Source organism: Cadophora gregata, assembly GCF_030347475.1.
Source record: "Cadophora gregata isolate MNR1 chromosome Unknown scaffold_2, whole genome shotgun sequence".
Taxonomy (NCBI): domain Eukaryota; kingdom Fungi; phylum Ascomycota; class Leotiomycetes; order Helotiales; family Ploettnerulaceae; genus Cadophora; species Cadophora gregata.
In genome coordinates this window covers 2501261-2515615 of record NW_026695925.1, presented here as the reverse complement: position 1 = coordinate 2515615, position 14355 = coordinate 2501261, and the positions used below count along the sequence as shown (strand labels likewise).

The following is a 14355-nucleotide window of genomic DNA, read 5'->3' as shown; positions in this document are numbered from 1 at the left end:
GCTGCCACTTAGAAAGATTGAGGAAGCTACCTTCAATGGTTTTCATTATTGTGAGGAAACCAAATGGAAGTTTGGTACTTTAAAGCAAATATGTTTAAGAGTGCTGACTCCAGACAAGGCTGTGCCGTCTTGTCGGCTGGTTCGGGATGCCAACACTGGGACGTCATACGCGGCTGAGTACGAATGGAGGGGGAGGGGTCGCATACGCGTATTGCTGTCCGAACCTCGCGGCCAGATGAACGAATATATATTTGGGATTGGCCGAATCCTTTTCTCCCTTGGTTCCTTAGATCATGATTCGCTTCTCACAGTTTATCTGGACGAGGCTATGAAGCAGGTCAATATGCTCATCGACACTGTACGTAAATGCCTAGAAGGTACAGGTCAGCTTCGTGTGCAATAAACCCATTGCAAAGCACCTTTGCAGGACTACTTGTACTGCTATCATAAACATGGTGCATTAAACGCTCTATGAAATTCTAAGTACCAAGCTGCCAGCTAAAAGCAATGTACAGGAAGAAGCTTGTCCTAAAGATCGACAGCATGGCATTTTTATACAGGCTAGTTTTCAAAATGGCTGACTCTGGACATCGTACATCAACTTCTGGTACGTATCGCTGTCCACAGTACTCAAGCTATTTCGGCTAATCCTCCTCTCAAGTCCAGCCACGGGCACTCTCATTCCATTGTATGTTTCAGTCATCGGCGGTTTTCTCACCCTTGAATCATCAGTCGAAATTCGCCCAAGATCCGGGCCTGTTGCACCCGGAAACCTCCCTCTGATCATTTCTGCCTCCCGATCGAGTGCATCCATCCCTCGACCTCGCTCATTCGCTCGCAAGGTACCGTCATGGTTCGTTGTGAGTGTCGCTACGCTCCATTCAGATCCTCGTTGATTCCGATAGACTTTCATGGGTGAGTCTAGCACATCGTTGTCTCTAATGTCATCGAATGGGCTGTCGAATGGCGATAGCGATATCCGTCGATTGAATGGATTCTCGGTGGCATTACTTATGATCGGTAACCCTGCCGTTCTCTCCACATCTCGTTCTCGGATTGGCCGCTGTGGTGTCGAGATCTCTCTCTGCATAGGAATAAGTCCAGTTTCGCCATATTGCGTTGGCGATGTAACTTGTCTGGTCCTGGCCATAGCTACGAAGTCAGCTGGTCCTCCAACTTCAACCATTCCTCTGTTCGTTGGCTGTGATCCATGACCTGCCGAGCTTGATTGGCTACTGCCTTCCGTGACTTGTAGCCCTGAAGAGCCGCCAGTATCACTATCGTCAGCTTTATCGCTCACTGAACCGCGTGTGCTGCCATTATCTTCGTTGCCGGCTGAATTTTCTTGGTTTTCGCGTTCCTGTTTTTTCTTTGCTGCTCGCCAACGCATGGTAATGACCGAAACCACAATGATAAGTGTAACGATGATAACGCCGCCTATTGCGGCACTCGCAATCGTTATGGCAGACAGAGGAGGTGAAGACGAGACGGCAGGAGTTCTTGTCTCGGCGCCAGCAATGATCGCTGCGTCTACTGAAGCTTTTGAACCTGCAGTGGAGGTAGCCAAGGGTGTAGGTTTTAGCACCTCAACTTCTTTCGCGGATTCAAGAGGTGCAAACGGTATGGGTGGAAGAGTAGGTGGTGATTGAGCAGGATTGAGAGATAACGTTGCTTGCTGTCCTGAAGGGCTGGCGGGCAAGGGTGTTGGTACAGATGGAGATACTATGGTATTACTTTGCATGGAAATGAGTGGCTGTGGTGACTTTGCCGGCGGAGGATTCATCATTGGGCCCATCGAGATTATATTTGAAGCCGAGGCACCTTCAGAGAAAGTAGTCCCAACCCCCAGGGTCAAGACTTTTGACGGTGTAGCGCAACATTCTACTCCTCTGCCTTCGTCGCAGCAAAATGCTCCTGCTTTCGGATCACCACAGGAGACTACAGCCGCTTGTGCATTCTTACTGCCTAGATGTACGTGTGAGCATAGCTTCCGTGTCCTTAGTTGGGACCATACACACTTCCTGTGCAAAAAGTAGGACAACTTGGACCGAAGGTGGGATCCAGACATGACCCTCGAAATGTTTGTACCGGAGAGGACGCGTCCTTATTGACGCAGAGGTTATTCGTCGAGCACACTTGATTTGGCGCACAACACACTCTACTCAGGCTATCATTCCGGAAGCATGGTATATCGGCGTCAGCCTTCGATCCATCAGGATAGAAACATTGCACTTTGTCGGCTGCGAGAGCAAACCTAGGCCATGCCAGGAATGCTGTTGCAACAAGTACTCGAAATGACATTGGAAATTACATCGAAGAGCGAAAAGACAACAAAGGTCAGATCTCAAAGGATGTGAACAGATATTAAAGCCCAGCATACGATGCACTGATCTGCGCTACGGGAAATCCATATCCTTAAAGGACGCTTAGATCCGCATCAAATGAAGAACCTTCCTTTTGCATCCAATCAGAAATCATGCTTTCATGTCTCGAAGATGCCATAGCTTCGGAAACGAGGGATATCCAGCCTGGGACTGGGAGTGGCAACGGAACAAACCTATGCATCTCGTAGGGACTTGCTGCACATTGGACATATCCAAAGCTTGAAACCGCACAGCATGGGTACGAACACAGATGATACTTCACCAAGAGGCGAATAGTGAATTCTCGCTTCATAAATTCTTTGCAGCGATTGGGTGAAACAAAACAACACCACGGTTTGATGTTTCGAGTTAGGTGCGAAACGACAATGATGCGACAACGAATCAGAACAAAGCGGCAGACGAGGATTTAACTGCCATCAGATGGCATTTCAATAGGATCGATGAACTAATTGAGAACCTAGTCTCGAATCGTGCAGTTCATGCGTAGCGTTCCCACCACTAGTCTCGGAATATATGGCCCTATGAACATCCAGGTGGGAAGAGGTCGGCGGCTGAGAGAATTAATCGAAGATCGCTCGACCCTTGAACAGCTCTATCTCGTGGGTTTGTGGTCAAATTGTACGTCACGCTAGAAGTCCAATGTGGGCGGTCTTTTCATGTCAAGACTTGGATTTCGATTGTTTGACGAAGAACCATTGGCAGACAGTTTCATCGACTGGCGCAAGGTCACGGCGCGCATCTGAGCGCCAGGAACACGACATCAAACATTCTCGAATGAGTCGATCGGAGGTCAGTAATGGTCAGAGGCAACGTCATGCATCTAGATTCTCGGCGTGAGGCTATTCGCTGTAAGCGTCATAGGAAACTGTTGGCGTTCGACTTGACTGTTTTCGCCCGTTCGACTTGGCTCTGTGAACTTCAGGAGTTGAAGTCATCCTTGAGGGCAGAGGCTGGCTTTCGGGAACCGCCAGAAGGGCACTGTAAGTCATGAGCGGTGTATGGACAATCAGCGAACGATTGTTTGATCAAAATAAGGATTATTTGCCGGTTGCAAATGTTATTATTTCAGGAAAAGTGCCTCTTCCACTGTGGGTCGAAAAACCTGCCTTCTCCTATACGGATAGACGACTCCCTCGATGTGAGAAATTCCAGTTACTTGCCATTTTCGGCCATCAAGACCTGATTACTCCTCGCGCTGCATTTGGCCCGCCAATCAAAACCCGTGTGCAGTACTCACTTTGAATGTGGTCGCCACCTCCAACACCGTTCGGTGCCGGTGTGTGACTTGGCGGATTAACTGTTTTTCCTCGCTGACACCACTGATTCCATGTACGTCTAGAAATCTCGCTCGACCTGAGCAAAGCTGAGGGATTCACACGGGTTTGAAATCAGCATGAAGCGATCGTTCAGTGGCACTCGGTGTCTACCAACAAACCTATGAAAAAGAAACTTCTGCGAGGGACTTTAGGAAGGAATGGGCACTCAGCCCTGTCTATTTCGAGTCCGAAATTGCAGCATTCTTACATTTTTCACGTTTCCAAGATTCTTTGAAAATAATATGTTGTTGAGCCAAAATTGAATTCCACGTGGCACTTGTGCGTCTTAGCAGAGCAGCTCCTCTTTTGTAGGCGTACAGCAGACTCCCAGCAAGGCGTGGGTCTCTAGGTTCGAGTCAATTCAGATTAGTGTGTTTGGTTGTGGTAAATTTAACTTATGACATCTAATAGCTTGGTAGGGTAGCCTCGGAATGACATCCGATTATCGATCACCCCTCATGTATGATGCGAATGCATCCAAGCCCTTGTACGTGGGACAGGAGCAGCCTCATGCGCGATTTACCAAGGAGACAAGGTCAAGTGAGACGTACGAATGGACTGATGAGGTGGAAGAATGGACCACTGAGACAGGTAGGTGATATCTCCCACGATCCACAACGGGACTGGATCAGAAGCGGATCTGGAGCGGGCAGATGCATGGCTAATTTTTATTTCCATATATAGCTATCAAATTAACAACGTACAAGAAAAAGCCAGACGTAGCCCGGAAACAGGTGAGGCCGTCTACCGGAATCCAGCGCCAGCAGTTGACCACTTCTCACAAGAGCCTCCCGTTCGTCTCGGAAACAGGAACAGCCAGACCGAAAGGCACTTCTCGGACTTTGATTCGCTCTCATGCGAGAAGAAAGCCTGATAATAGAACCAAGCCTCCAAGCCAACCTGCTTTAATAGCGCCTCGAAACGACAGCTTGGACGCTAAAGAGGAAAGCGACGAGAGACACCAACACTCCCATGTCTTCGAACAACATCAACTCAGCCTGTTCCCACGCACGGCTGTAATCGACCCTTTTCAAACTCTACCCGTATCAGATACTGGACATGCTCAATTCTATATCCATTACTGTGAGATATTCCCCATCTCGATCACATGTTGCTCAACATCCACCTCACATACCCTGTGACTTCGTCCGCTGATTTCCCACACCCGGTCTTAACTACATTTTTTTTATCGTACTGGGCGATATACTAACCAACACTGGAAGTGTAGATGATGCTGTATTCAGCGAGACGGCCTCTCCGGTCAACCCACGAAAAGAATACCTCTCCTTCGTTATGACTGATGCGGCACTGCTCCATGCCACCCTGTCGCACTCTGCGCTGCGGCACAATATACTTCATGGCCTTCCAAGTCCAGACTCTACATACCACAAGGCAAAAGCAATCCAAATCGTCAACCGCCGGTTGAGAAAGCCAGTACCTGAAGTCTGTCATCTTTTCCTATGATATTTTCAATGTGTGGCACCATTGCAACACTCATGCCGTTACTCCTAGACCTCTTTTCAGTCAGTGCTAACTTTACACAAGTGTACTGATGCCACTATCACAGCTGTCGCCTGTCTTGCTCTCTTCGAAGTAAGTCATTACCACCCCTTCATACTGGCCAACATGACCAAATTTAATACTCGTTTCAGCAACTTACCGGGTCGGAAACAAGTGCGAAACTGCACATGGATGTCCTCGAAGCTATGGTTAGCACACGTGGTGGTATCGATGCCATGCGGCAGGGGAGCCACGCGAGAAAGCTCACAACATGGTAGGCTGGCAGTCATTTCTGTACTACGACTTTGATACAGTCCTAAAAACCAGCAGGATCGATAGCTGCGCATCAATCCTCCTCGAGACTCCAGCTCGATTCACACTCACACTTTCACCTGATGAAGAGACGCCCACAGAATGGGTTCCCTTCTCCAGCCTGGCACAAGCATACGTCTCAAGACTTACTACACACACCTCCATCCCGAATCTCAGCTCCGAAGCGATCTCCGTCTACTGGGGCATCCGTAACGTGACGCAGCTGAAAGAAATGACATCCCGACTCTCACAACCACCAGAGATCCTAGCATATAGCGATATGGTTGAGCGGCTAGAGCGGCGGACTGTTGCTATCTTGCAGTCAGCTACGTTGATCAGCTCCAGCCCAGACACGGCTATCCTCGTCCTTTTCGCAAATGCAACATCATTACACATCTACATGTTTATGCGCGACATGCCGCTGGGGATATCTTTCCTAGGAACTTTAGCTCAGCGTATTCGGAGGGCGTTATCCTCGCTTACGCTCAGCGAACGCGACCATTTGCAGACTCTGTACCCGGAAATGTGTCTGTGGGTGTATTTAATGGGTGGGATCGGCGGACTTGCCACAGATGAGAGAATATATTTTGCGGATTTGACGAAGAGGATATGCAAGACTATGGCGTTGAGAGGCGGGGAGGGAGACGCGGACGTGGATATGAATGATGCTGAGAAATGCTTAGGGGAGTGGTTGTGGTGTGAAGGATATAAGGGGGCCAGTACAGAAGGATTCTGGGTGGAATTCACCAGTGCTGGGCTCAGCGTAGAGGATGTTGACGGCGAGCTATTAACCGAGGAGCAGACACCGGATGCATGAGGAGAGAAATAAATGTGCCCTGCATGTCAAGAACTGCGCAGCATTGGAATTCAACATCAAGAAGACAGTCGCTTAACCGTGAGAACCTTAAAGGAGCGGGTGGGAGGAGGCACTCTCCTGAAATGCTAACCTCGTAACCCCGTCGACAAATTGTAGGCACTTTCAAACGAGCCTTTACTAGTTATCCATAGGCCGCTCAGTGCTTAAATTGCAATCCTAGCGATCCCTAAACCCAGGCCTTTATGTCTTCAAGGTAGAGTCTCGCTAATCGCAGATGGAAACAACAAAACCAGAACTGACCTCGTCGTCACGTGTGTGGCCCTGTCTTAAGGTACTGTACTCGATTCGAGCGGGGTCAGCCAACAAACCAAGCAAACAGTTATTTCTTATGGTCGCTCAGATCAGCTTGCGGGATCTTTGAGCAGCATGATTGTTTTATGTGCCGTCTCTTTCTATACTCATTGCAAGTAGAATGTACAGTAACTAAGTGAGATGGCACAATGTAAGATAGATCTGTTCTCATCGCGGGGAAAGAGGCGGACGGGACTCTAACTTTAAGCTTCCAAAGGGGGTGACACCAGGAATCGAGAAATTGTGCTGTAAGGCAGATAGGGAGGGAGAGGTAAATGTCACTACTTTCAAGGTGAAGGGATCATCTCTGAGGAGAAGAAATTTGTTTGCAATAATGCCATGCATAAAGAGCGAAATGTACTATGGGCTAAAATTGCAGGTACAAGGATTCGCACGTCGTCCCGCGTGTGATCTTCTTGGACCTTGGACGCTTGGACTCCACTCACTCCCTACCCTTCCCTCGCCTTCCCGCCTTCCCCAACGCCCACGCTGACCATCCGCCCGCCGCCGCACCCAAGCCAAGCCAACCCAAGCCAACCCAAGCTAAACCCATCCATTCCGGACGGACTTGCACTGCTGCTTCACACCACAATCATCCTTCCGCCCTCGATCCTCCTCCCTCCTACTGTACTTCCTACGTCCATTCCTCTCATTCAGCCCCAACCACACTCGTTTCTCGTTTGGACAATTCCTGATTCTGGCCTGCGAAACTGTCTCTGCGAAAACGCACTTCGATCGATTGCAGAGACCTTAAATTCCACCGACCAGCGCTCGGAAATTGGAACGCTGGATTACGGTACATCCCTGGTCTTAGCACGCATATCACCCAACCTTCCCTTCCCTTTTTCCCCACGAAGCAAAACGCGAGACGTGGGACTTGAACCGACATTCGTTGCTTTCAGTTGAGTTGAAAAGAAGTGGAATGGTCGGAGGAATTCTATAGACGCCATTGCGACAGACGATATCATCTGCAGAAGTGAAGGAATTGTTGGACGACAATTCAAGCGCTGTTCAGCTTGGCTTGCTTGGAATTGCTGATTCACGAGACGGATTTCTCCCAAGGAGAAGGAGGACGACGAAAATATAGGATCAGATTTATCGGCGGCCATACGTTTGCAAACCAACGCGATCAGTTCTCTTTACCTCGGGATCAAACACGACCTGGGATATCAAACTTCACAATGCGGCCATCAACAGCCACCCTCGCTTTCACCCTCCTCTCAATCATATCCTCCGGGCTCGCGCAAACCACGACCGCGACAGCAGCAGCAGGTGCCGCTTCGCCAGATGGAGTAATCGTCCCTTTCAATTCAGGCCTCCCCGTCTGTGCCTCGAAATGCGGACCCCTCTTCGACGTCCAAGGCAAATGTTCACCGCCAGCCACGACAGCCGTCGACGAGAACTGCTTCTGTACCGATTCACGACTCACTGTTTTCGACAATGGTGGCACGACCGGCGTGTCGCTTGTCTGCGGCCCGCAGAGCTGTACGTCACAATCCGATATGGAAGCCGTGAAGAAATGGTATGATGGCTTCTGTGCAAAGGGTAAGGTCGTGACGACAACGGCATCAAATGGGGTCATTGCTACGCAAACGGGTGTAAGCAAGCCGAAAACTACTGGGCCTAGCAGTCCTTCTTGGTATGTCCCTCACTACAGATACTTCCATATGCCTGAAGAGCACACGCTAACATGCTGTTCCAGGATCTCATCACACTACAAATGGGTCATCATGATAGTCGTGATCTTCTTCGCTATTGTCGGAGGCTGGATTGGAGCTTGTCTCCTGCGCCGCAGATATCTTCGCAAGAAGGAGAGAGAAATCGAGATGAAGCCTCCAGTTGCTTGGGGACCACATCAGATGCAGGGTGCGACAGGTGGCTACAATTACGGTGATGCACCTGGGGATGGGAATAGAGGCGGACCACACGTTGCTGGCGGACACTCCAAGGAATACGCATCGGCAGCAGCAACACCAGCGGATGGCAGGAAAGCCAAAAGAGAAAGCAGGGGCTTGCACAAACTGAACAGGTTTTGATGACCAACATCTGTATATCTCTCATCATATTATTCAGCACATGTGGATTCGGCAATTTGGGCTTACGGCGTTGAACGGAATGGGTACGTACGGATCTGGGATCTGGGTGTTTTTGGTTTATCGGCTCGACGTCCAGGCACAGCTGACCATGCGGTCAAAAAAGTCTCGTTCTGGCATGATTCGGGTGGCTCTGGGAGACTTTATAGCCGGGATTGGGTCGTAGTTTATGAAGGACATGTGCACCGGATATTATAGTAGCAATTTCTAATGTTCATATTGGCTCGCGTACCTTTCTACCTGTATTGATTGATGGGATGAGTTCCAATCTGAGCTTGAACCCATGGAATCCAAGTGGATATTCACTTCTGTGCCTTGCCTTTTCCAGTATTGTGTTACATCTTCAGCAGTCTTCTCAGTCTATAACTCCTTCCAGCATTCAGTTACACCTCCGTTCTCCCCTCTTATCTCGCAAACCCACCCACCACAACAAAAACATCAAACCACACCTCTCCCTCATCAACGTCTCATCAATAACTCACTTAAACTCATCCCTTTACGCAACATTCGCAACTAGCCACGCTTCGACTGTCCGAGAGAATCATGTCTCTTCTCGCACCAACTACTACAATCTTAAGAATTGCAACAGGCTTGCTAGCCCTCACACTGCTCCTCACAATACTCATACCTATGCATTATGTCCCATTGGCCTGTTTCTTGCTCAACTTTATATCTCTTTTAGTGTGTGCCACTGGGTGGTTGAGCGTGGTTTATGGGTGGTATTCAGTTACGTGGTATTGGTGGAGGGAGGATGAGCATTACGTCTGAGAGGGGAGACGGAAGAGGGAGTATGGGGAGTATGAAAGAAGGTGGGACGGTGTGCTTGGGGTGGAAACGGGGAACGGGGTGTGGGTTGGATGTAAGTGCGGCATTGAGGAGGGACGTGGGGCTGAGAAGGGCGAGGAGTTCAACAGGGAGCGGAATTTGATATCGTCAGCGGCAACGCTCTTCTGGCGGAGGATGAAGCAGCAATGAGTATCGGCCAGCTTGTGCCTTGGAGGAGCTCTGCGGCTTACAACAAGTGCGACTCTCACACAACCTCTTCTATTCTTAGCTAATTCAAGACAGGAACGTCACAGACAGAGAGATACTGGCAGGGAAGAATCATTTCCGTTCCTTCAACTTATGCCAGTCTATCTAATCCTCTTGCATTGCCTCAAAAGTGCGGGTGATTCACTCTCTATCTACGTATCTGAGATTGAGTGATGCTTAAATGCCCCTCTTCAAGAACTTCCTCCAACTTGCAACAATCAATATAATCTCCGTATTTTCCCCCTTCGGCTACCATCAATACATATTGTGGAGAAGAGAAATATTCACTCAAGAACTACCTGGTAAGTGCTCCGATCTACTTAAGCTTCGCTCGTTGGCAAGCGCTTTCCATCCTATACCAACAAGCAACTTCTTCCTTCCATGACTTTTACCTCCAGTGGACAAACCACACAAAGACATACACATCTTACTTACTACTCTTGGGCAGGCTTGATACAAGCAGAAGATTCGTACATTCTAGCACCCAACTACCTGCTTTGCCTCCATTCAACCCGATGCGTATCAACCTCTACACAACTGCTTCAGATCACCTAGTTACAGTATATCTTCAGCAAAGAGACTGGTCTGGGAGATCTTAGAGTAAGCCAAGCAACAACTCGTCTTACTTGCTGTATGAGATCAAGGGTCTTCTCACCTAGCGAACGGATTTGCTGACATTGAGATAACCTAGACACTCAGCTTGACTCAATCTAAAGCATCGGCATTGACTCTTCTCATATACCCTTGGTACCACTCTCGATCATCCACGAACCTTCAATTTCGGCGCCATAATTGCATCGCATACGCAATCACTCTAGAATCCAAAGCCCTCAGCTTTGAGGCCAACCCGCAATATGGCTTCACCACAAGGCACTCACCCTAACACTTCACACCACAATCCAGGTGCCAAAGTCATATATGGCTCCATCCATCCCAAGATATCCTCCTACACTCCCAACACACCACCAAAGTCTCCTATGGCCGGCAACCAACACCAATCATCCAGAGCACCATGTTCACCACATTCATACTCTCAACATGACCAAGCCTCATCAGCCATCAAAGAGCTGCAAGAAGAGATTAGCAAGCTGCAACTCGTCGATGCTTCTCGCGCGGAGGCCATCACTGAGCAGAAGATTGAGATCGCAGTACTGAAGAACGAGCTTGAGCATGCTCGACGAGACAAGGAGGCTGTGATCAGCAGTTTCGGCATCGTCATTGAGTCCATCACCCGTGGTGCTTGTGTCACTCCTTCACCGCAGGTTTTGGCTGGGGCTTCTACTGTTCATTTCTCTGGGAGTGAGAGTAGAATTCAAGCTTTGGAGCAGGAGATCGAGAGATATCGGAAGTCTGATCGGTTGTTGAGATCAAGAATCCAGGATTTGGACCGTGGAGTTGAAGGTCGTGGTCGTGTGAGCGATATCAGTGGCACACACAGAGACACTGATGGTTTGTGCAAAGAAATCGGTTGGATGGAGAATAATGTCGGTAGTCAGGTTCAGGCTCCGGACAGAGGAAAGGCCGAATTGATGAAGCGTGAACTCGGCTGCTGCTCAGGCTCGGCTAATCCGCCACAAAGTCAACAAGAGGGTTGGCGCACTAACGAGCCCGAACTTTCCACCTCACAGGTTATCGGAGGGTGGGGTGATAACCTGGACGACGATGCACGAACCATTCGGAACGACTGGCCTAGTGCTGAGTCAATTGTTCATCCTGCGCATATTGACGTTGGTATGTGCAGTCTTGAGGATTTGCTCGACAATGACGGCATGCTTGCCCCTATCTCTGCACAACCGTCTTCAATCCCTTCAGCCATGGTCCTGGAATTCCCTCCAAGCATCACAGCACATTCTTCTTCTCTTTCAGCTGGAAATCCTATGATTCTGGAGGATGAGAGACATATCGATGAGCAAATTGAGGAGAACAAGAAAGCCATGGCAGCATTGGCAAATATACCAACACCCGGCGTCATCAAAACTGGCTTCACTCTCGAGGGCAGTTTCCGTGGTGCTGACTACAATAAAATGAAACCCTCTTACCCACTTCGAGATTTCGACCGCTTCTCACCAAATTTCAGAAACATCAACCGCGAGGGTCGAACGGGACCCGGAACAGCCTTCGAAGCACCAGAAGACCGCTCCCTCAACCAAGGCCTCTGGACCGACTCACAAGACCGAAACGGTGCTGTAGAAGCGCACATGCGCGCCGCCACCGGCCGCAACGATACTCGATTCCCAGACATTTTTCGCTACGGCATCCAGTATATCCCTGCCGAGGGCGATTCCAACTTCCTCCGCACAGTGAAGCTCAGCAATCTTCCTCTCGACATGGAAGTCCGTGACGTACTTGCGCGGGTAAGAGGAGGCGATGTGCTTAGTGCGACGATCGTGAAGATGGGCAAGATTGCGCCTGGTACAATGCATGCACGCGTCGTGTTCAAGCATGAGGCTGCGGCGGAAGAATATGTTCTGTATGCGGCTGAACATCCGATTTCGTTTGGGGAGGATAACGTCGCGGAAGTCACATTGGTTGAGACACCTACATATCCACTTCATGCTAAGCAGATCTCTCGACTTCGAGAACAGACTCGATGTATCGCTGTGCTGGATATCCCATCCTACTTTTCCATCAATCAACTGGAACATGACCTCGCTTGTGGGAATGGTCATCGTGCGAAGAGTCTTATCGAGATGTGGATCGATGAGGACTACACGCTGCATTTGGAGTTTGCGAATGTCGATATGGCGGGTAGTGCGTGGGCTATTCTGCATGCCTGGAATGCGTATCGCGGGCTGGAGTGTAGATGGGAGGCTGACCCTTGTGCAGGTGAGGTTGAGGAATTGGCGAATGGGGTGAAGCCGAGACCAAAAGTTTTCCCGGAGGATTGGGGAATCGCTAGGGAGAAGGATAGAGGTGTTAATGATAATACTGTTGAGGCTAGTAAGCGTCTTGCTGCCCTTGGGAACCAGATAGTCAGCATTCCTGATTTCAACGCGACGAAGCTGAAAGCTGCCAGTTGGGCTGACGAAGTTAATGATGGGTTGGATGATGAGGATGATGAGGATGATGAGGATGATGCGAAGGTCAAGATATTTGGAAAATTAGTCAGTGGTGGATCTGGTACTGGGAGCTCAGAGAGTGACATTGGCGAAGGACACAAATCTGCTTCTAGCTCATTGACTCCTGCCGATGAGTCCTCAGAAGCTCCCGATGCCAAATCTCAGAACACTTCATCCGATACTGAAGGCAACCCAAGTTTCGATCATCGACAAAAATTGGACGATCCATCGCCTCCAATCTCATCACTCCCACCATCGACCTCTGCCCAAATTATGAGTCCATCAATCACCGTTCTCACAGTGAACCAAGAACTCGAAGCTGCTCTTCTAGCCTCCAACACCAACAAAGACCTCGCCAATTCCACTCCTTCAGCAGCAATCTCAACGACCATATCGCCAAAGTTCGAGACACGCAAATCTCTCATCGGCCTCGCAGGCTCCAAATACGCAAGCGACATTCCCGGCTTCGTCGATACCGGAATGCGTCCCCGCTCCATCCACATCAACACCTCCTCCAGAATCTCGCCTAAGACTTCCCCAACAAGAAATTACTTCAAGGCCACATCGACAAGCGATCACGAGGACATTCTCCTCCCAGGGAATAATCTCCAAGCTAGAGGACCCAAGCTGCAGTTCTCGGCTAGCCCTCCACGCGTTGACTTGCAATGTTTGATCAAGAGCGAGCGATCTAGTTTTGCAAGTGCGGGAGCTAGTGAACCTGCTGCTGAGTCCGAGGCTGAGACTTATGAAATTGATGGAGATCTCTCGGGTGTGGATTCAATCACTAAGCCGAGAGTACAACTTTTCAAATGGTTTCAGCTTCCCGGCGGTAAGAAGCGTGGATATAGAGGTAGAGAGCAGGAGGTTGAGTCTAAGAATTTGGAGGCCTCTGCTGAGGAGGTGAGAACTGCTTCGACAAAGGTGCAGGGCGATAGCCTGAAGGTTGTCAATCCAGATGAGATTGATTTGAGCGGTGATGATGACGAAGTCATGGTCGATGCTGAGAAGAACGATTCGTCCACGGGTTCTGAGGCCGCATCTTCGACTTCTGATTCTACGGACGATGCCATGCAAGCTATCCCACAAGGTGCTCTCCAAACTAGCACTCACAGTGGCGACCAACCTCTCGAGAAGAATATCGAGTGCGCTAACAAACTCACTGGCTATTCTGCTAAGGATAGTGAGGTATGTTGTTAAGCACTTAGTGCGCGCGCAGAGTGCATCTTAAGGCACTGGTTTCTTTATCATCCTCGATTCACAAAATAACGACTTCATACATCTGAACAGAACCACGGTGGCTCATCAGGAAGGCTTTATTTGGGGTTCCAGCGATGGTTCTATCTACCTTTTACGTGGCATTCATTTCGAGCGTTCATATTTCAGTTTCGACTTGATTCATTTTCTGCTTGGGAGCAAGGCAGGGCGGCAAGCAAGCAGTTGTGCAACGGCAGACATGCAGAATATTGATTAAGAGGATAGACACACTTACAT

General features: G+C 49.4%; 4 protein-coding genes across 4 annotated transcripts; 3 read left to right on the top strand and 1 right to left on the bottom strand.

Annotated features, from left to right (window-relative positions):
• Positions 1 to 568: 568 nt before the first annotated feature.
• ONS95_008093 (uncharacterized protein) lies at positions 569 to 1786 on the bottom strand (the record flags this gene model as incomplete). The annotated part of the gene is made up of 1 exon (XM_058501630.1): positions 569 to 1786. One exon carries the CDS (start codon positions 1784 to 1786, stop codon positions 569 to 571), a length of 1218 nt encoding a protein of 405 aa, XP_058362951.1.
• A 2345-nt stretch (positions 1787 to 4131) lies between these two features.
• On the top strand, positions 4132 to 6329 carry ONS95_008092 (uncharacterized protein; the record flags this gene model as incomplete). Its single annotated transcript, XM_058501629.1, has 6 exons — positions 4132 to 4291; positions 4385 to 4783; positions 4929 to 5143; positions 5246 to 5293; positions 5353 to 5474; positions 5531 to 6329. The coding sequence occupies 6 exons, from the start codon at positions 4132 to 4134 to the stop codon at positions 6327 to 6329; spliced, it is 1743 nt and encodes a 580-aa protein (XP_058362950.1).
• Positions 6330 to 7149: 820 nt separating this feature from the next.
• On the top strand, positions 7150 to 9086 carry ONS95_008091 (uncharacterized protein). Its single transcript, XM_058501628.1, has one exon. It carries the CDS (start codon positions 7862 to 7864, stop codon positions 8714 to 8716), a length of 855 nt encoding a protein of 284 aa, XP_058362949.1. The 5' UTR covers positions 7150 to 7861; the 3' UTR covers positions 8717 to 9086.
• A 583-nt stretch (positions 9087 to 9669) lies between these two features.
• ONS95_008090 (uncharacterized protein) lies at positions 9670 to 14061 on the top strand (the record flags this gene model as incomplete). Its single annotated transcript, XM_058501627.1, has 4 exons — positions 9670 to 9794; positions 9842 to 10107; positions 10254 to 10436; positions 10497 to 14061. The coding sequence occupies exon 4, from the start codon at positions 10660 to 10662 to the stop codon at positions 14059 to 14061; it is 3402 nt and encodes a 1133-aa protein (XP_058362948.1). The 5' UTR covers positions 9670 to 9794; positions 9842 to 10107; positions 10254 to 10436; positions 10497 to 10659.
• Positions 14062 to 14355: the final 294 nt, after the last annotated feature.

Excerpts from the sequence above, each read along its gene's own strand:
- ONS95_008091 (XM_058501628.1), top strand. The coding sequence starts at position 7,862 with ATGCGGCCATCAACAGCCACCCTCGCTTTCACCCTCCTCTCAATCATA.